The 26,864-nt window shown below is 42.1% G+C and overlaps 1 protein-coding gene across 3 annotated transcripts in view; it reads left to right on the plus strand.

Annotated features, from left to right (window-relative positions):
* The window catches only part of si:ch211-236d3.4 (protein FAM107B), a 44,430-nt gene extending 18,217 nt beyond the window's left edge, over positions 1-26,213 (plus strand). The window contains exons 2-5 of one of the 3 annotated variants that reach the window (XM_036983483.1): positions 5,119-5,182; positions 18,289-18,517; positions 24,365-24,527; positions 24,632-26,213. In XM_036983483.1, coding sequence (XP_036839378.1) covers positions 5,119-5,182; positions 18,289-18,517; positions 24,365-24,527; positions 24,632-24,745 — 570 coding nt within the window. In that variant the 3' untranslated portion in view covers positions 24,746-26,213. Of the gene's footprint in view, positions 1-5,118; positions 5,183-6,397; positions 6,626-18,288; positions 18,518-24,364; positions 24,528-24,631 lie in introns of those variants that run through there. The other 2 variants (XM_021609634.2, XM_036983484.1) reach the window with 2 other exon arrangements.
* Positions 26,214-26,864: the final 651 nt, after the last annotated feature.

Genomic DNA, 26,864 nt, shown 5'->3' on the forward strand with positions numbered 1-26,864 from the left:
GCGCGGAGACCCTCCAGAAAACGAGCGAGCAAAGCCGGCTCGTTCCAGCCACTGGAGGCAGCAAGAGTGCGAAACTCAATAGAGTAGTCTGTTATGGATCGATTACCTTGACATAGGGAAGACAGGGCCCTGGAAGCCTCCTCCCCAAAAACAGATCGATCAAAAACCCGTATCATCTCCTCCTTAAAGTCCTGATACTGGTTAGTACACTCAGCCCTTGCCTCCCAGATTGCCGTGCCCCACTCACGAGCCCGTCCAGTAAGGAGAGATATGACGTAGGCGATACGAGCAGTGCTTCTGGAGTAAGTGTTGGGCTGGAGAGAAAACACAATATCACACTGGGTGAGGAACGAGCGGCATTCAGTGGGCTCCCCAGAGTAACACGGCGGGTTATTGATTCTGGGCTCCGGAGATTCGAAAGCCCTGGAAGTGGCCGGTGGATCGAGGCGGAGATGGTGAACCTGTTCTGTGAGGTTGGAGACTTGGGTGGCCAGGGTCTCAACGGCATGTCGAGCAGCAGACAATTCCTGCTCGTGTCTGCCTAGCATCGCTCCCTGGATCTCGACGGCTGAGTGGAGAGGATCCGAAGTCGCTGGGTCCATTCTTGGTCGGATTCTTCTGTTACGGTGCGTGAATGAGGACCCAAAAGCGAATAAACGTAAACAGAGCTTCTTTAATAACAAAACATACGTAGGCTCAGATGGACCGGCAGATTCCGACAGGACAGGACAAGGTTGCAGCAAACATGACGATAGTCTGGTTCAGGCATGAATAACACAAACAAGAATCCGACAAAGACAGAAGCAGAAACAGAGAGAGATATAGAGACCTAATCAGAGGGAAAAAGGGAACAGGTGGGAAAAGGGGTGACGAGGTAGTTAGGAGGAGACAAGGAACAGCTGGGGGAAAGAGGGGGAGAAAAGGTAACCTAATAACGACCAGCAGAGGGAGACAGGGTGAAGGGAAAGGACAGAAACAAGACACAACATGACAATACATGACAATATGTGAATTGATTGCCCCCCACCTATCTTCAGAGTTCGTTTTGTTAGGTGACCTAAACTGGGATATGATTAACACCCCGGCCGTCTTACAATCTAAACTAGATGCCCTCAATCTCAAAAAAATTATCAAGGAACCCACCAGGTACAACCCCAAATCCGTAAGCATGGGCACCCTCATAGATATTATCCTGACCAACTTGCCCTCCAAATACACCTCTCCTATTTTCATTCAGGATCTCAGCGATCACTGCCTCATTGCCTGCATCCATAATGGATCAGATATAAAACACTTCTGCGAGCAGGTCTTTCTAATCGACCTGGCCCAGGTATCCTGGAAGGATACTGACCTCATCCCGTCAGTAGAGGATGCTTGGTTGTTCTTTAAAAGTAATTTCCTCACCATGTTAAGTAAGCATGCCCCTTGCAAAAAACGTAGAACTAAGAACAGATATAGCTCTTGGTTCACTCCAGACCTGACTGCCCTTGACCAGCACAAAAACATCCTGTGGCATACTGCACTAGCATTGAATAGTCCCTGCGATATGTAACTTTTCAGGGAAGTCAGGAACCAATACACACAGTCAGTTAGGAAAGCAAAGGCTATTTTTTCAAACAGAAATTTGCATCCTGTACTCCAAAAGGTTTTGGGACACTGTAAAGTCCACAGAGAATAAGAGCACCTCCTCCCAGCTACCCACTGCACTGAGGCTAGGAAGCACTGTCACTATTCGATAAATCCACGAAAATCGAGAATTTCAATAAGCATTTCTCCACACCCCCCGCAGCTACTTGCCCAAGCCTCCCCAGCTTCCCCTCTCCCAAATTCAGAGAGCAGATGTTTTGTAAGAGCTGCAAACCTTAGACCATACAAATCAGCTGGGCTTGACAATCTGGACCCTCTCTTTCTAAAATTAGCCGCCGCCATTGTTGCATCCCCTATTACTAGTCTGTTCAACCTCTCTTTCGTATCGTCCGATATTCCTAAAGATTGGAAAGCTGCAGCGGTCATCCCCCTCTTCAAAGGGGGAGACACTCTAGACCCAAACTGCTACAGACCTATATCTATCCTACTCCGTCATTCTAAGGTCTTCGAAAGCCAAGATAAACAGAACACTGACCATCTCGAATCCCACCGTACCTTCTCCACTATACAATCTGGTTTCAGAGCTGGTCATGGGTGCACCTCAGCCACGCTCAAGGTCCTAAACGATATCATAACCACCATTGATAAGAGACATTACTGTGCAGCCGTATTCATCGACCTGGCCAAGGCTTTCGACTCTGTCAATCACCGTATTCTTATCGGCAGACTCAACAGCCTTGGTTTCTCAAATGACTTGTTCACCAACTACTTCTCAGATAGAGTTCAGTGTGTCAAATCGGACAGCCTGTTGTCCGGACCTCTGGCAGTCTCTATAGGGGTACCACAGGGTTCAATTCTCGGGCCGACTCTTTTCTCTGTATATACCAATGATGCGATCTTGCTGCGGGTGATTCCTTGATCCACCTCTATGCAGACGACACCATTCTGTATGAATCTGGCCCTTCTTTGGACACTGTGTTAACAAACCCCTAAACGAGCTTCAATGCCATACAACACTCCTTCCTTGGCCTCCAACTGCTCTTAAACGCTAGTAAAACTAAATGCATGCTTTTCAACCGATTGCTGCCCACACCCGCCCGCCCGACGAGCATCACTTCTCTGGACGGTTCTGGCTTAGAATATGTGGACAACTACAAATACCTTGATGTCTGGCTAGACTGTAAACTCTCCTTCCAGACTCACATTAAGCATCTCCGACTTGTCATTTACAAAATAGCCTCCAACACTCTACTCAGCAAACTGGATGCAGTCTATCACAGTGTCGTTCATTTTGTCACCAAAGCCCCATATACCACCCACCACTGCGACCTGTATGCTCTCGTCGGCTGGCCCTCGCTACATATTCATCGCCAGACCCACCGGCTACAGGTCATCTATAAGTCTTTGCTCGGTAAAGCTCCGCCATAACTCAGCTCACCGGTCACCATAATGACACCCACCCGTAGCACGCGCTCCCGTAGGTATATCTCACTGGTCATCCCCAAAGCCAACACTTCATTTGGACGCCTTTCCTTCCAGTTCTCCTCTGCCAATGACTGAATGAATTGCAAAAATCGCTGAAGTTGGTGACTTATATCTCCCTCACTAACTTTAAGCATCAACTATCTGAGCAGCTATACACAGCCCATCTGTAAATAGCCCATCCATCTACCCACCTCATCCCCATATTGTTTTCATTTCATTTTTTGCTATTTTGCACACCAGTATTTCTACTTGCACATCATCATCTGCACATCTATCACTCCAGTTTTAAATTGCTAATTTGTAATTACTTCGCTTCTATGGCCTATTTATTACCTTACCTCCTTACGCCATTTGCACACACTGTATATAGATTTGTATATAGATTTTTCTATTGTGTTATTGACTGTACTTTTGTTTATCCCATGTATAACTCTGTTTTGTTGTTTTTTGTCGCACTGCTTTGCTTTATCTGGCCAGGTCGCAGTTGTAAATTAGAACTTGTTCTCAACTGGCCTACCTGGTTAAATAAAGGTGATTTTATTTTTTTATTTTTTAAGTAGGGGCTAGGTCCAGTGCTTACAAAAGGGATTTGGCCCAGGAATCCTCTACTGTAACTGGGATTTCTGGAAAACGTGGTAATTTTTGGGAAAGGTACCAGAATTTTGCAACCCTAGTACTGAGACAAACCTGTTATAGGACAGGTTGAGCCTGCTTGGATTTGATTGTCCACTTATAGAGGCAAGGCATGAACCTCGATACACTCATGGGGCAGGAAAATTAAGAGGATAAAGTTATGGACACTCATAAGCACTGGAGATCAATACAGAGCTTACTGTTCGTTATTCAGACAGTATGAGTTGACTCATCATTGACAGAGGGGCTTATGCAGTGTGTGGCTGTAACTATAGAGGGATTTTATTCCACACTAAGCTCATTTAAAACTTGACTCTATTGTTATTGGCACAGGCTTTTCTTCTTATACCTTCTTAGAGAGCCCCCTGGTAATTGTAATACTGCTTAGAGCAACTCTGTTGTACTTCAAAGCAATGAGAGAAAACATTTTTTATTATAACTATTCAATTTTACAAAAATGTATTCCATTTACCTTGAAAAAAATCTTTAGACATTATCATGACTGAAGCCTCTACTTTGATCACGTCACAACAAAAATGTGTATCATAGTACTTGATACAATCAACAGATATTATGTATTTTCCATGTGAGAACATGTATTATTTATAATTTGTCATATTCACAGAACATTTTAGAGTTGGGAGTACATGAGGAACACCCTGTCCCAATACAGTGACAAAACCTTCATCCCCCCAAGTCTCCATTTCCATGCAAGACACAGAATTCACCCCATACCCCACCAGTGGATTAACAGAAATGCCCCCACCCCAGTAATGCCAGGATGTGGGTTGGTGGGGGGACTCAAGACAGTAAAGGGCCTTGTCACTACACCAAGCCTGAGAAGGCCTCACCTAGCAACCGTAGACGGCAACACAATAACCTTTCACACAGCCGACAGGACGTCCAAAAGGCCCTTTTGAACGGAGCTCAGCTCACCCCTGTGAAGAGGCTGTGCTGCAATGCTTCATTATGAACAACCAGGCCTCTGGAGCCCTGCCAGAGGGAGGGAGGGAGGGAGGGAGGGAGGGAGGGATGTGGGGAGGAGAAAGATGAAGCAGTTACAGGATGGAGTAGAGGTATGGGGAAGAATAGGGATAAAAGGTGAGGAGGATGAAGGAGAAAGATGAAGAGAGGAATGGATAGGAGTAAAATGAGTAAGAGGAGTAGAAGTGAGAGGGATGGAGGAGGATGGGAGGGGAGAGAGGGACAAGACACCAATGGAGGAGTGTTTCAGTTCTGTTGTCACTGTGCCAGTGGCCTTCAACTGTTTATAGTCCCCAGACCGGTAATGTCCATTTAAAATCATTGAGGAGAGACACTAATGACGTCACAAGCATGGTGGGCGGATATGATCAAAATGTATCGATGTATCGTCTGAACCGAGATCTGCCCCCCTCCCCCCTCTCTCTGCAGAAGGCGTACAACATCAACCAACAGCAGCAGCGTGTGAAAAACGGAAAGCACCAGAATGGCGCAGGTACGTCTGGCCTTCTAAGTGTGATGAAAGAATAACAGGCCTGGGAAGTAAAGCCAAGCACCTCTGAGTTACCATCCTGTGTTATCAGCCTTTCCATGTACATAAAAGAGTAATGGACCTGGCCCTCCACTCACCTGTCTTCCACACACTTAGCACATTTGACTGTTTTACTGGTCTGGTTACAGTGTTTGTGTTATGCATGAAAACATGTTTTTAAAGTGTCCAAATCATCCAGCAAGAATCTTAAGGGTCTTACAAGAGTCTTACAATTCAGGACCTGTGCTAACATGATAAACTCTGATTGCGTCGATTTTGTGAAATAAAATGGACTATGTGGTACTCGACAGAGACTTAAGAGTCCAACATTAAGTCAACATGTCTTGAAGAGTGCTAAAGATATTTTTTTTTAAATCTTAATCTCATGTCTCACTTTGTTGAAAAACTAAGGATATGTTTAATGAAAAGCTATATTTATAACTGTAACAAATAAGTCAGTGAACAACTTGTCACCCAGTTATATTTTCCATAGTGGTAAGTAACCCTCTCCTGTCAGGAGAACAATATCACAGTGATACGGATAACCCTATGGGTGATGGCAGGCTAGCTCATCATCTCTATGTAGCCTAGCTAATTCTGTATACATTATGCATCCCTTAAAGCAGAGGCATTGGAAAAGTCATGTGGAGATGTACAGCCCAGTGTGCTCTTCCGCAGTACAGCCAGCCTGTCTACTGTACTACACTCTACCGAGTATGAAAGCACCCAGATGATTTATGGTTAATATGAGCATTGGGCCAGAGAGCTTAAACTCTCTGCTAATCCTACGAGCTATAGACCATTGAGGATCAGAGAGAGGGGGAGAGATGGAGAGAGACAGGGGGGGGGGGAATAAGGAACTAGAGAGAGAGGGTAGTGAAAGAGAAAGAGAGAAAATAGTGAGAAATAATTTAAAAGAGAGAGAATAGGGGAGAGGGAAAGGGATCATGAGTGGATAGAGGAAAAGTGAGAGAAGATAAAAAAATGTGTAAGAGAGAGCATGAGAAAGAGAGCGTGAGAGGGGGAGAGAGAATATCTAACAGCATGTTAGAGAGGGAAGGGAGAGGCAAAAGAGAAAGTAATAATATTAGAGGGAGAGTGAGAGAGCACAGAGGGGAGGGAAGGAGAGCGGGAGGGGCGGGACAGTGGAATGCCCAGGGTCATGTGACTGTTTACTCTAGCCTGGGCACAGAAGTTTAAAGGAGTGCTGCACCAGCCCTGCCTCCGACGGGCTTCTACACAGAGACATTTAGGTTTCAGAGACAGGACACACAGAGACACCCGGACAGAGAGAGAGAGAGAGAGAGACAGACACAGAGAGAGGCATGGCACAGAGAGTCACCCACAGCCACAGCCTGTTCCCTCCTGGCCAGTCTGGGAGGCCCAGGGACGTGATGGTCAAGTCAGGTAAGACCCATGCAGAGCAAGACTCCACTCTGTCACTATGGCAGAACAGCAGGGCTGACACAGAGGAATCAGCAAAAGCCAGATTTTGCAGGACAGTGTTTTATATGTTATAGACTTTATTTAGGGGAAAGGGACATTGTGCAAGTACAGAGAAGGTAGTGAGATCTGTACAGCATGTTGATAATACAACATGGTTTCGCAAGGACAGTGGGATGTATTATTGAGGTTAGCTGGTGGGAACTTTGTAGATACTATATAGATGTTATTGTCGGTTTCTATTTATGAGGGAGAACGTGTTTCAGACAAATCTAAGAGGGTTCATTGGCAGTGCCTGGAACAGACAAACAGAGCGAAATATACTCGAAGTTGTGATACAAAAAGCATTAGATCAGAAAATCAGTTGTGGACAGTTAGCTGATATCTATGACTGATGCAATGGCACAGCAGCACAGATTGTCATGTTAACCTTTTGGGAACGATGTGCTGAACACACCAAGGTGCCACAAAGCTCTCTGACTTCACATGGCAAGATGATGACAGCATAGCAATTGTAATCACCTAATTTGATTATTTTCTGATCCGTAATCCTTGAATAAAGTGTTTTTTTTTAAATGTAAAAAATCTACTTTATTTAACCAGGTAGGCCAGTTTAGAACAAGTTATAATTTACAAATGCGACCTGGCCAAGATTAAGCAAACCAGTGCGACAAAAACAACAGCACAGAGTTACACATAAACAAACGTACAGTCGATAAATCTATGTACAGTGTGTGCAAATGTAGACGATTAGGGAGGTAAGGCAATAAATAGGTCATTGAGGCAAAATAATTACAATTTAGCATTAACACTGGAGTGATAGATGTGCAGATGATGATGTGCAAGTAGAGATACTGGGGTGCAACAGAGAAAAAATAAATGACAATATGGGGATGAGGAAGTTGGGTGGGCTATTTACAGATGGGCTGCGTAAAGGTGCAATGATCGGTAAGCTGCTCTGACAGCTGATGCTTAGTTAGTGAGGGAGATATAAGTCTCTAGCTTCAGTGATTTTTGAAATTCGTTCCAATCATTGGCAGCAGAGAACTGGAAGGAAAGGTGGCCAAATAAGGAATTGGCTTTGGGGATGATGTTTATTTCAGATAGATTCATTTAGATAATGTCCAAGCAGAATTTTCATGTTTGTACCCTTGAGAGTCTTGGGACATTAACATGTGCTCTGTGCAGAAAAGCCTCACGTCCTCTGTCCGTCAATTGGACAGTGCTGGCCTCCTATGTGCACTTTAAACTGATCAATGGTTGTTCTGTTGTCATATATTGCTCAAACTGTATGAGACTTCCACCTTTCGCAACCTATTTCTCTGTGATTTCACTTGCAGTATCTGGATGTCTTGTTTATTTAAGTAGAATAACACTGGGTTCACCTCTGTGGTATAATGGCAGAGTTGTGATCAAGTCAAATAAACTGTACTGATTGCCGGGCATGTTATCAGAGGGTGTGTGACCGACTGCCCTGCATGAATATGGCAACAGTAACATACTCTACTTAAACATACACACCATGTACCTTATTCAAGCAGAATGTGTCTACCGTTCTATCCGTATCACTAATTTATCTAGTGACCCTGAGTGAATAATTTGCTTAATTCAACTCTACAGTCACAATTCTAAGTAGCGTACTATATGATTCTGATGGCCTGTCTGGTTAGGCATAACATCCGTCATCCTTGGCTGCTGCTGATACGAGGTTAGACCCCTGCCTTTTTTAATGATAATGACTTCATGGAGCCTCGGTCTGAATTTCATGGTGTGTCGTCAATCTGTATTCACAGTGTATTCTGGGAAAACAACTCTCCCACCCTGCCCCGTGGGAGCCTGCGTTGCCACGACGACAACCAGTGTTCTGTTTGTATACAATCTGAGAACTCTTTCGTTTGATTTTTCCTCCCAAGGTGCGAAGCGTCAGAACTAATAAATTCCCTACCCAAGCCATTTGCATGCACTTCCTAGAATACCAGGGAAGTAAATCTCACTGAAAAACATTAGAATGTGCCTTGGTTGAAAGTCAAAAGGAAATAATTGATTGACAGGCCAACCTATTTCACCTTAATTTCCCAAAGTAATGTATAATCAAACAATGTGTAGCCTGCTTTCACTACAATAACCACTTACTCAGGATAACATAACTTAATAGCGGCAAAAAAAAAGCATTTAAAAGAACAAACAGCGACTCAAACTACATTGCCATAAAATGGTTTGCTGTAGAATGTGGGAGGATGGGGACTGAAAGGGCTCATATTTCTCTAGCCACTGTAGCCTGAGCCTGCTCTCCTGCCACAGACACCAAGAGGAAAATAGTATTTCCCATGCTCTTCGAGGGTTTTCAGAGAACCCTCTAAACACATTGTCCCAATGCAACTGGATGATGGACTCAGGGCACAGAGGTACAATTCACTTACCCAGGGTGCATTGAGATGACATCTAGCTTGGTCTAAATGTCAAATCAATACGACCACAGTCAGGATTATATGACTGAAGAACAACTGAATTCACCCACGTGTCCGTCTCCCACGTGACACTCTGCATCTCGCTCTTGATCTTTTGAGAGTCTTGTCTATTTTACACACACACACACACACACACACACACACACACACACACACACAATACATACACTGTATGAGTGGTTGTGTAGAGATGTGTAGAGATCCAGCAGAGAATTGGAGTACAGTAAGCTTCTTTAGAAATCGCTACTGCTTTAGAAACAGCCAGAGGTGGGACCAAGTCATTATTACTCGAGTCAGAAGCAAGTCTTAAGTCACAAGGTCTGAGTCTCAAGTTGAGTCCCAGGTGGTGAAGGTAGGAAACAACACCTCCACTTTGCTGAATCTCAACACAGGGGCCCCACAAGGGTGCGTGCTCAGCCCCCTCCTGTACTCCCTGTTCACCCATGACTGCGTGGCCATGCATGCCTCCAACTCAATCATCAAGTTTGCAGACAACACATTGTCGGTGATCAGGCCTACCACTGTTGTGTCATTGGCAAACTTAATGATGGTGTCGGAGTTGTGTTTGGCCATGCAGTCATGGGTGAACAGGGAGTACACGAGGTGACTGATCACGCACCCCTGAGGGGCCCCTGTGTTGAGGATCAGCATGGCAGATGTGTTGTTACCTACCCTTACCACCTGGCGGTGGCACGTAATGAAGTCCAGGATCCAGTTGTAGAGGGAGGTGTTTAGTCCCGGGGTCCTTAGCTTAGTTATGAGCTTTGAGGGAACAATGGTGTTGAACGCTGAGCTGTAGACAATGAAGAGCATTATCACATAGGTGTTCCTTTTGTCGAGGTGGGAAAGGTTCATGTGGAGTGCAATAGAGATTGCGTCATCTGTGGATCTGTTTGGGTTGTATGCAAATTGGAGTGGGTCTAGGGTTTGGGGATAATGGTGTTGATGCGAGCCATGACCAGCCTTTCAAAGCACTTCATGACTACATAAGTTAGTGCTATGGGTCGATAGTCATTTAGGCAGGCTACCTTGGTGTCCTTTGGCACAGGGACTATGGTGGTCTGCTTGAAACATGTTGGTATTAAAGACTCATTCAGGGACAGGTTGAAAATGTCAGTGAAGACACTTGCCAGTTGGTCAGCACATGCTCAGAGTACACGTCCTGGTAATCTACCTAGCACTGTGGCCTTGTGAATGTTGACCTGTTTAAAGGTCTTACTCACATTGGCTACAGAGAGCATAATCACACAGTCGTCTGGAACAGCTGGTGCTCTCATGCATGTTTCAGCGTTGCATGACTCGAAGCACGCATAAATGTCCTTTAGCTTGTCTGGTAGGCTTGTGCCACTAGGCAGCTCACTGTGCATCCCTTTGTAGTCCGTAATAGTTTGCAAGCCCTGCCACATCCGATGAGCGTCGGAGCCGGTGTAGTAGGATTCAATCTTAGTCCTGTATTGACGTTTTGCCTGTTTGATGGTTCGTTGGAGGGATTCCTTATAAGCGTCCAGGTTAGAGTCTCGCACCTTGAAAGCGGCAACTCTACCCTTTAGCTCAGTGTGGATGTTGCTTGTTATCCATGGCTTCTGGTTGGGGTATGTACGTATGGTCACTGTGGGGACGGCGTCATCAATGATTTATTGATGAAGCCTGTGACTGATGTGGTGTACTCCTAAATGTCATCAGAAAAATCTGTGCTTGCAAAACAGTCCTGTAGCTTAGCATCTGCGTCATCTGACCACTTACGTATTGAGCGAGTCACTGGTACTTCCTGCTTTAGTGTTTGCTAGTAAGCATTAATCAGGAGGATAGAGTGATGGTAAAAAATAATTGGCAAATGGAGGGCAAGGGAGAGCTTTGTACGTGTCTCTGTTTGTGGAGTTAAGGTGTTCTAGAGTTTCTTTTCCTCTGGTTGCACAAAAATATAGATGAAAACAATCTTGGTAAATAGTGTGGTCTACAGCTTATCATGAGATACTCATGTGAGCAAAACCTCAAGACTTCATTAATATTAGATATAGTGCACCAGCTGTTATTGACAAATAGACACAGACGCCACCCTTCGTCTTACCGGAGGCAGCTGTTCTATCTTGCCAATGCATGGAAAATCCTACCACACTGTCGTCGTTCAGCGACGACTCTGTGAAACATAAGATATTACAATTTTTAATGTCCTGTTGGTAGGATAGTCTTGATCGGAGCTCATCCAGTTTATTATCCAATGATTGCACGTTGGTTAATAGAACTGATGGTAGAGGCGGGTTACACACTCGCCGTCGGATAATTACAAGGCCTCCCGACCTACGACCCCTATATCTCTGTCTCTTCTTCATTGGGTCTTGTCCGGTGTCTGAAGTAAATCCTTTGCGTCTGACTCGTTAAAGAAAGAATCTTCGTACCAGTATGAGGTGAGTAATAAGATATCCAGAATCTCTTTTTGGTCATACGAGACGGTGGCAGAAACATTATGTACAAAATGAGTTACGAATAATGCGAAGAGACACAAACAATAGCACAATTGGTTAGGAGCCCATAAAACGGCAGCCATCTCCTCTTGCGCCATTATATCAATTACAACCAATAAACTGGTTCTACAATATAAAAGGTAATTTACAGATCCTTTGTTACATTGGTACGTTCATCTTAATGAGACTTAATGATTATTAATGATACTTCATACGTACATGGAACAATCATTTTCTCTTAGTCAACATTCTGACTGCAAAGCGTAGAGTGCAGGCCACGTAGCCTATTTCTATACCCACTGAGGTGCACGCGCTCCTATTACGCACAAACATGAATGACAAGCGACATAGGACACAGACACACGGAACTCCGATATAAACTCCGATAAAAAATAAACATAACTTCTACATGAGTATTGTGAACGTTCATGTGCACAATAAACGTTGAGCCCACTCAGTGGGTAAGAAATGGTTGGCTAAATTCAAATGTATTGTTGGTCTATCAAACATGAAACATAAATGTCTACGTGTTGCAATGCAAGGCACAGGGATGGAATGTTGAAACGCTATAAATTATTGTAGTATTAGATGGAATATAGATTTATCACATAGGGCCGATGCAAACGTGTGAAAGCAAGAACACACATTTCAACAAGAGAAAAATGGCACTCCCCATTGGCGGGAGTTTGGAGTGCGCAAGTGAAGAGCCATGCCTATGATGCGTCTTCGCCACAGAAATAATTCATTTTAAACTAATTCCAAATGCAAGCTTCATAAGTACAAAAAATATATATAATACCAGTAGGCCTGTATTAGTAATTGTTGCCACATTGCTGATGAGGTTGCAAACTAAACAGTTAATATTCTTGAATACCAAACCATTTTTGGAGCTGCAAATGTATTTATTACGGGACTAGCCAATCTGTTGCAGGTTTTTTTGCAAGGGCGATGCTGCGGCTACTGTCTCTGGCTGCATGCAGAGTAATCCAACTAGACTCTGTGCCACAAAATGAGTGACAAAACATTACAAAACCTGGCCAGATAAGTTCAAGTCATCAGTCTCAAGTCAATGTCGAGTCCTGAGTCTTGAGGCTCCGAGTCCAAGTAAAGTCTCATCAAATTTGTGACTTGTGGACTGGAGTCCACTACTCTGGAAACCGCTCCCTCCATTTACCACCAAGGCTCACTATAGAAGGCATCTGTGATTACAGCGAGTTTGCATTGCTGGACCAGCACTCATAAAAAACAATGACTCTGGTTTTCTCTTTCTGTATGTCTCTCTTTTTATTAATTTCCATGTATACCTCCCTCCTTTGTGTTGCTCACTTACGTTCTATTAATTTGTTTATCCCATCTCTCTCCCTACTGTACTTCCCTCTCACTCAGCTCTTTTTGTACTGCTCTCTTTCTTTCGATTACTATATCTCTCATCTTCTACTTATCTCTATTGCTTTCTCTCTTTCTATTACTTTCTATCTTTCCCTCTCAGTGAATTGCATTTTACTTGTGCTCTCCCTCTCATCTCTGTAGACTGACAGGCCCACACTGTTCAGGGACTAATAATGCCCTTATAATCCTCAGACAAACAGGACCGCCTAGGTCATATACTTCTGCTGCTGTTCCTTACAAGTTACTGCAGGTTACTGCACTGTACACATGTAACGGTTGTCTTCGTCGTCTGACAACAAGTATGAAATATCAGACCAACGTGCAGCGTCGTATCTGTTCATGATGTTTATTACTGAACACTGAAATACAAAATAACAACGTGAAAAAAACGAAACAGCTCTGTCAGGTGCAAAACACACTAAACAGAAAATAATCACCCACAAAACACAGGTGGGAAAAGGCTACCTAAGTAATGATTCTCAATCAGAGACAACGAACGACACCTGCCTCTGATTGAGAACCATACTAGGCCAAACACGTAGAAAATATAACAGAAAAAAGAACATAGACAACCCACCCCAACTCACGCCCTGACCAACCTAACTCAAAGACATAAAAAAGAAACTAAGGTCAGAACGTGACAACACAGCTAAAATGCAAGACTGGCACTGTACTTGTCAACCTGCTGTTAGTGGCATTCTGTCCAAATGAGAATGAGGCAGATGACCAAAATAGCCTTAACTAGCATTTCAAACAATGGCCTGAATTCAATCACCTGTATTTCCACAGCAACCCAAGAGACACATTTATTTCTCAATCTAAAATTAGTTGATGTATGTCTTACTATTTTCAATGCTCAACATCATCTCCTGTTGGTCCCAGTCCATCAACATCCTGTCACTAGCCCTGATTGGGGAATACTGAGACAAGACAACCACAGCTCATTTAATTTTCTGAAATGTTAAGTAGCAGAGATGGTGTCTACTTGCACTTGCGAAATAGAGTCGTTGTTCTGAGCGAGCCTACTTGCGTATGACACCTGATCTCTCTCCAGAAACAGTCTGGCACGGATCAGGTGCCTCTTAATTTGTCTGTTCTGATGGAGAAAATAAATATGTGTAGAAAACAAAGGGCTGGGACATTAGGTACAGACAGTATAAACCCGTCTTTGCTTCACGTACACTATAGACAGTACCAGTCAAAAGTTGGGACACTTCTCATTCAAGGGTTTTTCTCTATTTTTACTATTTTCTACATTGTAGAATAATAGTGAAGACATCAAAACTATGAAATAACACATATGGAATCATGTAGTAACCAAAAAAGTGTTAAACACATCAAAATATATTTATATATTTGAGCTTGTTCAAGGTAGCCACCCTTTGCCTTGATGATAGCTTTGCACACTTGGCATTCTCTCAACCACCTTCATGAGGTTGTCACCTAGAATGCATTTCAATTAACAGGTGTGCCTTCTTCAAAGTCAATTTGTGGAATTACTTTCCTTCTTAATGCGTTTCAGCCAATCAGTTGTGTTGTGACAAGGTAGGTGTGGTATACAGAATATACCCCTATTTGGTAAAATACCAAGTCCATATTATGCCAAGAACAGCTCAAATAAGCAAAGAAAAACGACAGTCCATCATTACTTTAAGACATGAAGGTCAGTCAATTCGGAAAATGTCAAGAACTTTGAAAGTTTCTACAAGCGCAGTTGCAAAAACCATCAAAAGTTATGATGAACTTGGCTCTCATGAGGACCGCCACAGGAAAGGAAGACCCAGAGTTACCTCTGCTGCAGAGGATAAGTTCATTCGAGTTAACTGCACCTCAGATTGAAGTCCAAATAAATGCTTCACAGAGTTCAAGTAACAGACAACATCAACTGTTCAGAGGAGACTGTGTGAATCATGCCTTCAGGGCTCAATTGCTGAAAAGAAACCACTACTAAAGGACACTAATAATAATAAGAGGCTTGCTTGGGCCAAGAAACATGGACTTTAGACCAGTGTAAATCTGTCCTTTGGTCTGATCAGTCCAAATTTTAGATTTTTGGTTCCAACCTTGTGTCTTTTTGGTTCCAACAAGCGTGTCTTTGTGAGACGTAGAGTAGGCGAACAGATGATCTCCAAATGTGTGGTTCCCACCGTGAAGCATGGAGGAAGAGGTGTGATTGTATGGGGGTGCTTTGCTGGTGACACTGTCAGTGATTTATTTAGAATTCAAGAGACACTTAACCAGAATGGCTACCACAGCATCGATACGCCATCCTATCTGGTTTGCTCTTAGTGGAACTATCATTTGTTTTTCAACATGACAATGACCCAACACACTTCCAGGCTGTGTAAGGGCTATTTGACCAAGAAGGAGAGTAATGGAGTGCTGCAGGGGCAGTATTGAGTAGCTAGGATGAAAGGTGCCCATATCAAACGGCCTGCTCCTCAGTCATAGTTAATAATATTTGAATATTATTATTAGTATTGGATAGAAAACACTCTGAAGTTTCTAAAACTGTTTGAATTATGTCTGTGAGTATAACAGAACTTATATAGCAGAAAAAAACCTGAGAAATTCCACTTCCTTTTTTTTCAGGAGGTGGCAGATTTTCAACCAAGATCTCATTGAAATTACAGCGAGATATGGATGAGTTTTCATTTCCTACGCCTTCCACTAGATGTCAGCAGTCAATAGAACTTTGTCTGATGACTCTAATGTGAAGGGGGGTCGATTGACACAGGAAATAGTCACCAAAGCCATGAGTGGACCATGCTTTCACCAGGCGCGTTCACAGGGGAAGGACTTGCATTCCACCGCTCATCTGAAGTAATTCTAATTCTCCGGTTGGAATGTTATTCAAAATATATGTAAACAACATTATGAAGATTGATTCAGTACATTGTTTGACATGTTTCTACTGACTGTTACGGAACTTTTTTACATTTTGTCACGTTATAGTGGACGCGCTTTGTGACTTTGGAATTGTTTACCAAACGCTCTAACCAAAGTAGCTAATTGGAAATAAATAACAGACATTTTTGAACAAATCAAGCATTTATTGTGGACCTGGGATTTCTAGGACGACATTCTGATGAAGTTCATCAAAGGTAAGGAAACATTTATCGTGTATTTTCTGGTTTCTGTTGACTCCAACATGGAGGCTAATTTGGCTACTGTTCTGAGCGCCGTCTCAGATTATTGCATGGGTTGCTTTTTCCGTAAACATTTTTTGAAATCTGACACAGCGGTTGCATTAAGGAGAGGTATATCTATAATTCCATGTGTATAACTTGTATTACCATCTACATTTATGATGAGAATTTCTGTTGAAACGATGTGGCTATGCAGAATCACTTGATGTTTTTGGAGCTAGTGAATCTAACGCGCAAATGTAAACTCAGATGTTTTTATATAAATATGAACTTTATCAAACGCATGCATGTATTGTGTAGCATGAAGTCTTATGAGTGTCATCTGATGAAGATAAATCAAGGTTAGTGATTCATTTTATCTTTATTTATGCTTTTTGTGAATGCTATATTTTGCTGGAAAATGGCTATGCTTATTGTGGTTGGGTGGAGATCTAACATAATCGTTTGTATTGCTTTCTCTGAAAAGCAGACACTTGGGTTGGATTAACAACGAGAATAGCTTTAAAATGATATAAGACACGCATGTTTTAGGAATTGTAATTATGAGATTTCTGTGGTTTGAATTTGGCGCCCTCTATTTTCACTGGTAGTTGTCATATCGATCCCGATATCGGGATTGCAGCCATAACATGTTAAGGTCTGGGAAGTTTCCAAGCCATGGACCCAAAATAGCGAGCCACTTAGTTATCACTTTTGCCTTACGGCAAGGTGCTCCGTCATGCTGGAAAAGGCATTGTTCATCACCAAACTGTTCCTGGATGGTTGGGAGAAGTTGCTCTCGGAGGATGTGTTGGTACCATTCTTTATTCATGGCTGTGTTCTTAGGCAAAATTGTGAGTGAGCCCACTGCCTTGACTGAGAAGCAACCCAACACATGAATGGTCTCAGGATGCCTTACTGTTGGCATGACACAGGACTGATGGTAGCGCTCACCTTGTCTTCACCGGACAAGCTTTTTCCTGATGCCTAAAACAATCGGAAAGGGGATTCATAAGAGAAAATGACTTTACCCCAGTCCTCAGCAGTCCAATCCCTGTACCTTTTGCAGAATATCAGTCTGTCCCTGATGTTTTTCCTGGAGAGAAGTGGCTTATTTGCTGCCCTTCTTGACACCAGGCCATCCTCCAAAGGTCTTTGCCTCACTGTGCATGCAGATGCACTCACACCTGCCTGCTGCCATTCCTGAGCAAGCTCTGTACTGGTGATGCCCCGATCCCGCAGCTGAATCAACTTTAGGAGACGGTCCTGGCGCTTGCTGGACTTTCTTGGGCGCCCTGAAGCCTTCTTCACAACAATTGAATCGCTCTCCTTGAAGTTCTTGATGATCCGATAAATGGTTGATTTAGGTGCAATCTTACTGGCAGCAATATCTTTGTTTGTGAAGCCCTTTTTGTGAAAAGCAATGATGATGGCACGTGTTTCCTTGCAGGCAACCATGGTTGACAGAGGAAGAACAATGATTCCAAGTACCACCCTCCTTTTGAAGCTTCCAGTCTGTTATTTGAACTCAATCAACATGACAGAGTGATCTCCAGCCTTGTCCTCGCCAACACTCACACCTGTGTTAACGAGAGAATCACTGACATGATGTCAGCGGGTCCTTTTGTGGCAGGGCTGAATTGCAGTGGAAATGTTTTTGGGGGATTCAGTTCATTTGCAAGGCAAATAGGGACTTTGAAATTAATTGCAATTCATCTGATCACTATTCATAACATTCTGGAGAATATACAAATTGCCACCATACAAACTAAGGCAGCAGACTTTGTGAAAATTAATATTTGTGTCATTCTCAAAACTTTTGGCCGCGACTGTTTGTTTAACAGTTAGCGAAGAGGGTGTAAACTAGCGTTTCAGCATCTCAATGCACAGCTCCAAAAAGCCCAAACAGAGCCAAGTGCCTTGCGGATCACCTGCCGTTGCTCAGCTGTTGCTAATGTGTGCCAATCAGCAGGAATATTTTCCCATCTCCTGTTCTGTGGATGCAGCGGCTATTGCCTCTTTATGGGAATGTGGAACCTATGGCCACCTTCTTGTTTCCCTCGCTCAAGCCTCAATTGCTAGTATGTGATTACCCTGTTTCCCTTCGCAATCACTAACGCTGGTATCTTTCTCTGTTCATTCATCCTGTCCCTACCTCACTTCTACTCTCTGTCCTACAGCATCGGCCTATGCGAACCTGCAGTGGGAGCAGCAGCCCAGGCAGGATGGGAGCCACCCACCTCAGGACTACCCTCACAGGGACCAGCCCCCAGTGGCTGACTACACCCCCCAGCCCAATTACATGGAGGGAGATCATGATCTCATCAAGCCCAAAAAGCTCCTTAATCCAGTGAAAGCCTCCAAAAGCCACCAGGACCTCCAACGAGAGCTGCTAATGAGCCATAAAAGGTACAACTCCCACCCAACAGAGTCCCATACAAAATATTGTATGAGACAGCTGATTGAGGTCATTATCCAGCAATCTAGCTATCAGTGTTTTCCAGCTCTTCTGTGTGTACATCTGTGTGTACACACAGGTCAACCTGACAAGGCATTCAGCATTCTAAGCCAAGCCCTCTGTAATGTTTTGCATCACTAATACACATTTTGTATGAGATGGATTTTCCTACAGTAATGCCCCATTACAGATCCATATGATGACATTAAAGGAACATACACATATCAAGGCATTACAAAAATAAAGAGATCCAGGATTACTCATAATCACTATATGTACCTAAACATGTACGGATTTACATAAAAGGAGAAGTACATTCTAAAACATAGACATCATTAGTCACGAAAGGTCAGATGACAACTGATCGTAATACTACAATGGTGTAATCCCACTTCTCAATTATATAAGCCAAAGGTACTTTATTGTAACAACATAACAAACAGAAAGGATTGGATTTAAAAAGGGTCATAATGATTGAAACAAAGTGTTACAGCATAGGCAACATTCCCATTTCCCCTCTCTCTTTCTCTCCTGACTAGAACCCCATAAACTGCCCCTTCAAAATGATTTCTGAAAGGGGTCTTGGAGATCCACTCACAACATATGCTAGTAACTACACTTAAAAGTTCCCAAAATATTTAGTTCCCAGGAGGCAGGATATTTTCAACATGCCAGGTTGGGTACACTCTTGTAAAGAAAGGGTTCCAAAAGGGTTATTCAGAAAAACCTTTTTGTTTCAAGGTAGAACCCGTTTTGCTACCTATAACCAAAAATGGTTATCCTATGGGGACAGTTGAATAACCCTTTAAGGTTCTAGATAGTACCTTTTTTCTAAAATAGTTTGGGGGAGATGGGTGTTAATCTCCCCCACCCACTATTTAAAGGGTCTCAAATAGGAATTCTAAATGACTACAGAGAATCAGCTGTGTTTGGATCTTGGGATGAAAAAAATGAAAAAAAAAAAAATGAAATGAAAATGAAAAAAAATGAAACAAAAAAACCGACAAAAGTTTGTTCATCTTGAGATGCCGTAGCCAGTATACACTTCCTCAAAATATTCAGAATTAATTAAAAAATAACGAAAGAAATCTGTCAATAATTTAGACGTTATTGCAGAGGAGATCATAGTTGGTACTTAATCTACTTAATTTTACATTAAGATTAAACTTACATTAAGTTTGTTGCAGTAAATCTCGAGTGAAATTTGCATAAAATGAGTCGTCTATCATTGTATGAATCCCTAATGTTGACCAATGACCGACGAAGGGGCAAGGACAATTTTTGTGTGCACGAACAGCCCAAAAAAACCTTGCCGAAGACCAAAACGAACAAAAACTTCTTAAAATGTTCTCATAATATGCACGAACTTGCCTTAAGGCATATAAAATAGCAACTAACCAAACAGAGCAGTGTTTTCTCTCTACTGAAACCTGTCGTCGGTCTCTCTCTTTCTCTCAACATTCAGATCTCTTTAATTAGCAGGCCAATTAGAAGCCAGTTGTTGCTAGGTGACAACCCCTCAAGATACTGTCCCAATCACTGAGTTGTTGGGAACTGGGCAAATCCCCATGGCTCAAGCACTCCAACCATCCTTTAGGGGACAGTGGGAACTCAAACCTTTAACTTATTATGGCTACAGGGGCAGTATTGAGTAGCTTGGATGAAAGATGTCCAGAGGTACCCAGAGTAAACGACCTGCTCCTCAGTCCGAGTTGCTAATATATGCATATTATTATTAGTATTGGATAGAAAACACTCTGAAGTTTCTCAAACTTTCTAAAACTGTTTGAATGATGTCTGTGAGTATAACAGAACTCATATTGCAGGCAAAAACCTGAGAAGAAATCCAAACAGGGAGTGGGAAATCTGAGGTCGGTCGATTTTCAACCCAGCCGCTGTTGAATACACAGTGGGATATTGGTTATGTTGCACTTCCTAAGGCTTCCACTAGATGTCAACCGTCTTTAGAAACTTGAATGAGGCTTCTACTGTGATGTGGAGCCGGATGGGAGCTGTTTGAGTCAGTGGTCTGGCAGAGAGCCAGGTCCTGGTCACACGCATTTCACATGATAGCAGGTGATAGCGACCTGCATTCCATTGCATTTCTACAGACAATGGGATCCTCCAGTTGGAACATTATTGAAGATTTATGATAACAACATCCTAAAGATTGATTCTATACTAAGTTTGACAAGTTTCTTCGACCTGTAACATAACTTTTTGAAGCTTTCGTCCGACGTTCGGCTGGACCTGCATGAGCGTTTGGATTTGTGTACTAAACACGCTAACAAAAGTAGCTACTTGGACATAAATAATGGGCATTATCGAACAAAGCAAACATTTATTGTGGAACTAGGATTCATGGGAGTGCATTCTGATGAAGACCATCAAACGTAAGGGAATATTTCTAATGTTATTTCTGATTTCTGTTGACTCCAACATGGCGGATAATTTTTTTTTCTGAGCGCCATCTCAGATTATTGCATGGTTTGCTTTTTCCGTAAAGTTTTTTTGAAATCTGACACAGCGGTTGCATTGAGAGGTATATCTATATTTCCATGTCTAACAATTGTATTTATCGACATTTATAATGAGTATTTCTGTAAAATGATGTGGCTCTCTGTAATATCACCGGATGTTTTTGAAACTAGTGAACGTAGTGCACCAATGTATACTGAGATTTATTTTATATAAATATGAACTTAATCAAACAAAACATACATGTATTGTGTAACAGGAAGTTCTATGAGTGTCATCTGATGAAGATCATCAAAGGTTATTGATTAATTTTATCTCTATTTGTGCTTTTTGTGACTCCTCTCTTTGGCTGGAAAAATGGCTGAATTTTTCTGTGAGTTGGTGGTGACCTAACAATCGTTTGTGGTGCTTTCGCTGTAAAGCCTTTTTGAAATCGGACACTGTGATTACCTATAAAACGGTATAAGATACGTGAATGTTTGAGGAATTTTAGTTATGAAATTTCTGTTGTTTTGAATTTGGCGCCCTGCACTTTCACTGACTGTTGTCATATCAATCCCGTTAACGGGATTGCAGCCCTAAGAAGTTTTTAAGAGAGCGTGCAAGAGGGCCTTTTATGCCCCTCCAGCCCTGCTGTTTTCTAGTGTTCCTCTTGTTTGTTTCATTATGCAGTTGGATTTGTATTTATAGTCATGGTATTCAGTGATCATAAACATGAATCCAAACCCTTTCCAACATGCAAGAAGAATACAATTATATGATATAATTATACAAATATAATATATAATGGCCCGGAAACCCCATTCCCAGGAAGATAGAATGCAGTACATAACAGTGAAATACCTCCCCTATCTGCTCTTCTCTTTCTGTAATCAATCTACAGTATGTTAATTAATTTTCATGGTGTATCTGAACTTGATTACACTGTAGTTAGTCCGTTAATCAATCAGGTGCTAAATAGGTTATAATAACAACATCATCATACAGGAGAGCCAGACCAATCGTTTATAGCCCACTAGTCTAGTAATACATAATTCACTCTAAAATAAATCTGTTAAAGAAAGGACATGCATGTCTCACCTGCAGCCTCTATTCTAGTAAAATGACCATTATTAAATATGTCCACCGTTCAGTGTTGATATGACAGAGAGAGGAAAAACCAGTACACTAAACATGGAGTGTTCTTAGAGTGAGAAATTGGAAGAATATAAAAACATAGAACTGAATTGATAAATGTAGCAGGAATTTCCGGTCTAACATACAGTATTCCATATGTGTGCTTGGGGCTATGTAAGGTTATCTTTCACTGAGCCTGCTTTGGTGCTTCTGTCAATGTTCATCTAGAACAAACAGACACCACATCGAGGGACCCATTTGGCCGTGATCAGCAGATTATTATATTTCCCTTGAGATGCACACACATGCATTAGCGTCTGCTTTTCTACAGGCAGGCAGGCAGATACTCAGAGGTAAGCTGGCATGGCACCATACTTTCAATTAAGCATTTATCTGCAGGGCTTGGGTTGGCACTGCTACTGGTGCTAAGAGGGGTATGGCTGTGAGAGTCAAAGCCCAGAAGAGGCAATCTGTGTTGGGCACCATGACAGAGAGAGCCCTAACAACGCTGGGAGATAAGCCACACCACAGAGGTGGGGGTGCAGGAATTAGGTCATCAAACTGAACAGTCTCTCTTTCTAACTGATTGGTCTCCACTCTCTTTTCTCTGATTGCTTTTTCTCTCCTCCTCTCATTCGCTCTCGCTGTAGATAAGGCTTTTTATATCATTGAGTGGCATTGATGGCTGGGAGATCTGAGGGGGCGGATAGAAGAGAAAAGAGGGACTAAAAAGCATTGACAACAACACACAGAGAGAAAAAACATGTTTGGGTTCAAATGTCACTCCAGTTCACAATGCTGCGTAGCTAGGAAGGAAACAGGAGCTATGGATTTCTAAGCAGTGAGGAGGTATAGAGGAGTCAGTGGTCCCAGGGTCATGAGTATAGACAACAGAAACCAGAAAGTAATATAGTGGGCTCAGATATCAGCCCTTTTAATGTGCTATTCTTGTCCTGTGGTTGGCCAGCGAACTATACCTTCCATAGATTTCTTGGAGAAAATAGATTGTAGTCAATACTGGTAGTGTGTTCATTTCATAAACAGTGTGGGTGTGCGTGTGTGCGTTTAGACACTACTGCACTGTTGGAGCTAGCATTTCGCTACGCCCGCAATAACATCTGCTAAATATGTGTATGTGACCAATAAAATGTGATTTGATTTTTATTTGTTTTGTGTGCAGAGAAGCGGGTGAATGCTGATGAACACAGAATCACTCTATTTTAATCACCTCCATGTTTGTTTGTGTACACCTCTCCGACTTATTCGATGAGCACAGACAAAATTAATGAAAACACTAATCACACCTCCCATAGCAGCCCTCCCTCTATCTGCCACGTAATACAAACCTGTGACTGCACCTCCCTAAGGAAGAAGAAGGCACTACATTGATTTAATTAGCCGTCTCACAGAGGAGAGCTGAGAGGAGGATTGCCAAGAGTCCCACTGTTTTGATTTACATTTGGTTGAGTTGTCAACTAACATGAGTTAAAAGTGAAACCAACCAAAATGTCACCATGTCATTGGATTTAGGTTCAAAGTTAAATCCACCTAAAAGTTGGATTTAGGTGGATTTTTGCAAATCCAATACATTTTTCACATTGATTCAACGTAATCACGTATTTTGGGGTGAAATGACGTGGAAACAACATGGATTCAACCAATTTTTGCCCAGTGGAGAGTTCAACACCTATCTTATCCTGAGTGTAATAGCTTGTCACTCTGAAGTTAGCTGATGTGAGATATTGAGGGTAGATATTGAATGTATTCTTTATCAGTTTTAGAGGCCACGTGCAGTGATTGAGTAAATTCAAAGCATATTAACAATTGAGAAGGATGGGTTTTTTTGCCATCCTGATAGAACAAAGGTCCCACAATTCAGAGAGATTCAGAGACACACACAAAAACACAGCTCGTGGATCACCAGTTCCTAGCTCGCTCATGTTAGGACTACAGGAGCCTTTATCAGCAGGAAATTTTGCTTTAGGCTACTACTACGCAATTGTTGTTTACTAAACTTCAACTTAATCCTTTCACGTTTGGTTGTATCAATGAGTGAGGACAGGATATCAGATGACAGAGCAAAATCAGAATTTAGCGTTTGGCATGATAAGAGTGACCTCTGCTGGAGACAAGATGAAAACATTGAAGTTAAATTCAAATGCATATGACCTTAGTAAATACCTTCTGTCCCGCCCGGCTCATAGGGGTGGTGTTGTTGGTGTGGAATCTAAGCCTGAGCTGCAGCGAGTGTTAGAGGCCAGGAAGAGGGAAAAAGTGATAAAGCAGAGGAAGGAAGAAGATGAGGCCAGAAAGAAGATCTCTCCTCTGGAACAAGAGCTCCTCAAGAGGAAGGATAAGCTAGAAGTGGTAGGAATCATCAATCGGTCAATACAATTATATTGCTATAGAACATTTTACAAAGGCATCAGTCACAAATTGATTGAATAAACTCCCTTTTGTTTCTGATACAGTTGGAGAAGGAGCAGGAAAAACAAGAGGAGACAGTGAAAGCCCCAGAGTTTGTCAAGGTCAAGGAGAACTTGAGACGTACGTCCTTTCACAGTAATGGAGAGAAAGAGGTGTAGAGAACAAACGGTCCAGGTATACAATTTAGTTAGAATCTGCTGGAGTTTGCACACATGTGTGTATTATACGTGTGAATGGACAAAGAACTGCTGTGATGTGCTCCTCTGACTGCACAACTCAGACACCGGCAAGGAACTTCTACCTGTTACAAGGACTGGTCGACAAGCCATGACACAATGCCTTCACTATCCTACTCAGAGCAGAGACACAGAGAGAGACAGAGAAGGAAGGTTGACTCTGCATTGGGCTACTGTTACAGTCAGTAACATAGGCCAAACTATAGCTGTGACATCTCAATCCAGAGTAACTGGCATGAGTGTGAGGGTCAAAGAGGGGAGCAGCTATTCACTTGTGGACATAGTGTTCCGTATTGCAACGACTCTAGAAATAAAGCCAAAGTGGGTGTTCTTCTACAGTGTCACAGCAGTGGCTACTTTTTATTTTAAGCTGTGTATATCCAAGAGTCATTCTCTAGGATACAGTATAAAAAGCACACTGTACCTGCACATACAATAAATACAGAGTGTTAACAGGAAACAATTCAATTAACTTAATGGCACATTCAAAATCTTCTCATGCAATTTAAGGTCACGCATCTCAATATGAATTCTCTCACAGGGAAAGTTCCTATCCCTAACAGTGCCTTCCTAGTTGCATGTCATCATAATCCAAAAGTTCAAAACAAGAAAAGCTATCATTATGAAACTGTATACTATCAATCATTTAATGTCACCTGGGCATCATATAGAGTACTTTATGTAGGTGAATGTGAGTGTTGGTGTGATTTTGAAGAGACACAAGAGGCACAGATATTTATATTACCTCCAACCCCATCTCACCTTTTTTTCCGTAACATTTACATGTTTTGGAAAGTGATATTTATGTTTTGTGCTAAAGGTGTGAGACAAGGTAGATATTCTCACATTTGTAATTCTATCACAGCTCTTTTTAAATAGTATTATGTAGTGATACACAATTAAATGCAATCAGTTGAATAATTTTATTTAAAAACGGCACTTTAGGAAATGAAATTATGTATCTGAATATGTATTTTAGTGATCAATTATGAATTAGTCATGTTTTAAATAATGTCTTCTTAAAATCCAATGATTAAGTTTGAATTTGTTTTTATCCTGATTGCGTATATTTTTATTTTTGTGTTTTTTTTTACACCACATCTTGTTCTCTGCCTTTACTGACTCCTGAACCACTTACAATGTTTAATGGTATAAAACTGTACATGATATAAACATGAAGACATTACTTCTCGTTTATTTTTCAGTCTCTTCTTTGCATAAAAGTACAACTATTAATGTATGATTATTTCAATAGCTTTAATAACAGCAATATGATTGTTATAAATAACAATAAAAGATCAAATTACCACATATCTGAGAAGGGAGGTACAAAGGGCTTAAGTAAGATTGGTTTTCTTTCTAAGAAAATAAATAAAGGACTAACACTGCATTTGATAGTAGCACTGTGACCATTCATTTGGATGGAGAATGTCTAGACTCATTGGTAGTTTATTGAATGCTGTTGAAGAAGAGATTAATATTTGGTGAGCTACATTAGAGAGACAAACACACCACTGATCCAGCCTTCTACCATCATGGCTGAAAGTTCCATCAGTAAGTTTGCAACAGCGTATCGAGTTTAGTGTCCTTATTGGGTCCATTTAGGCAGAGCCAGGAAGCTGTCTCTTGTGCCAAACAACCATAACACAGGGCACTCACTACAGTGCCACTTCCCATGGAATGTTACAAACCAGAAAGTAAGATGCTGAGCAACATCGTCAAGGCTGGAATTCTGGACCGGTGACATCTGAACAGGTGAACAAGCCAAAGCCTGGGAGAGAGTGAGTGACAACTCTGCTAAGCCTTCATTAAGATAGGAAGATTGTGGCAGTACAGAGTACATTGTCACTGAAATTCTAAAGATGTGTCTGTCTGTGACATTTTTGTATCGGTTTGAGCCCTCAATGTAATATCCCAACTTTGACCAACCATGCAAATTCTCCAAGGTATCCAATGGAATGGTTTCATGAGAGTAGGATTTTTGCCCTGAAAGAATAGTGAAATGCACGAGAGAATGATTCAGAATCAGTCCCTGACCTAA

The sequence above is a fragment of the Oncorhynchus mykiss genome, chromosome 7 (genome assembly GCF_013265735.2).
Source record: "Oncorhynchus mykiss isolate Arlee chromosome 7, USDA_OmykA_1.1, whole genome shotgun sequence".
NCBI lineage: Eukaryota > Metazoa > Chordata > Actinopteri > Salmoniformes > Salmonidae > Oncorhynchus > Oncorhynchus mykiss.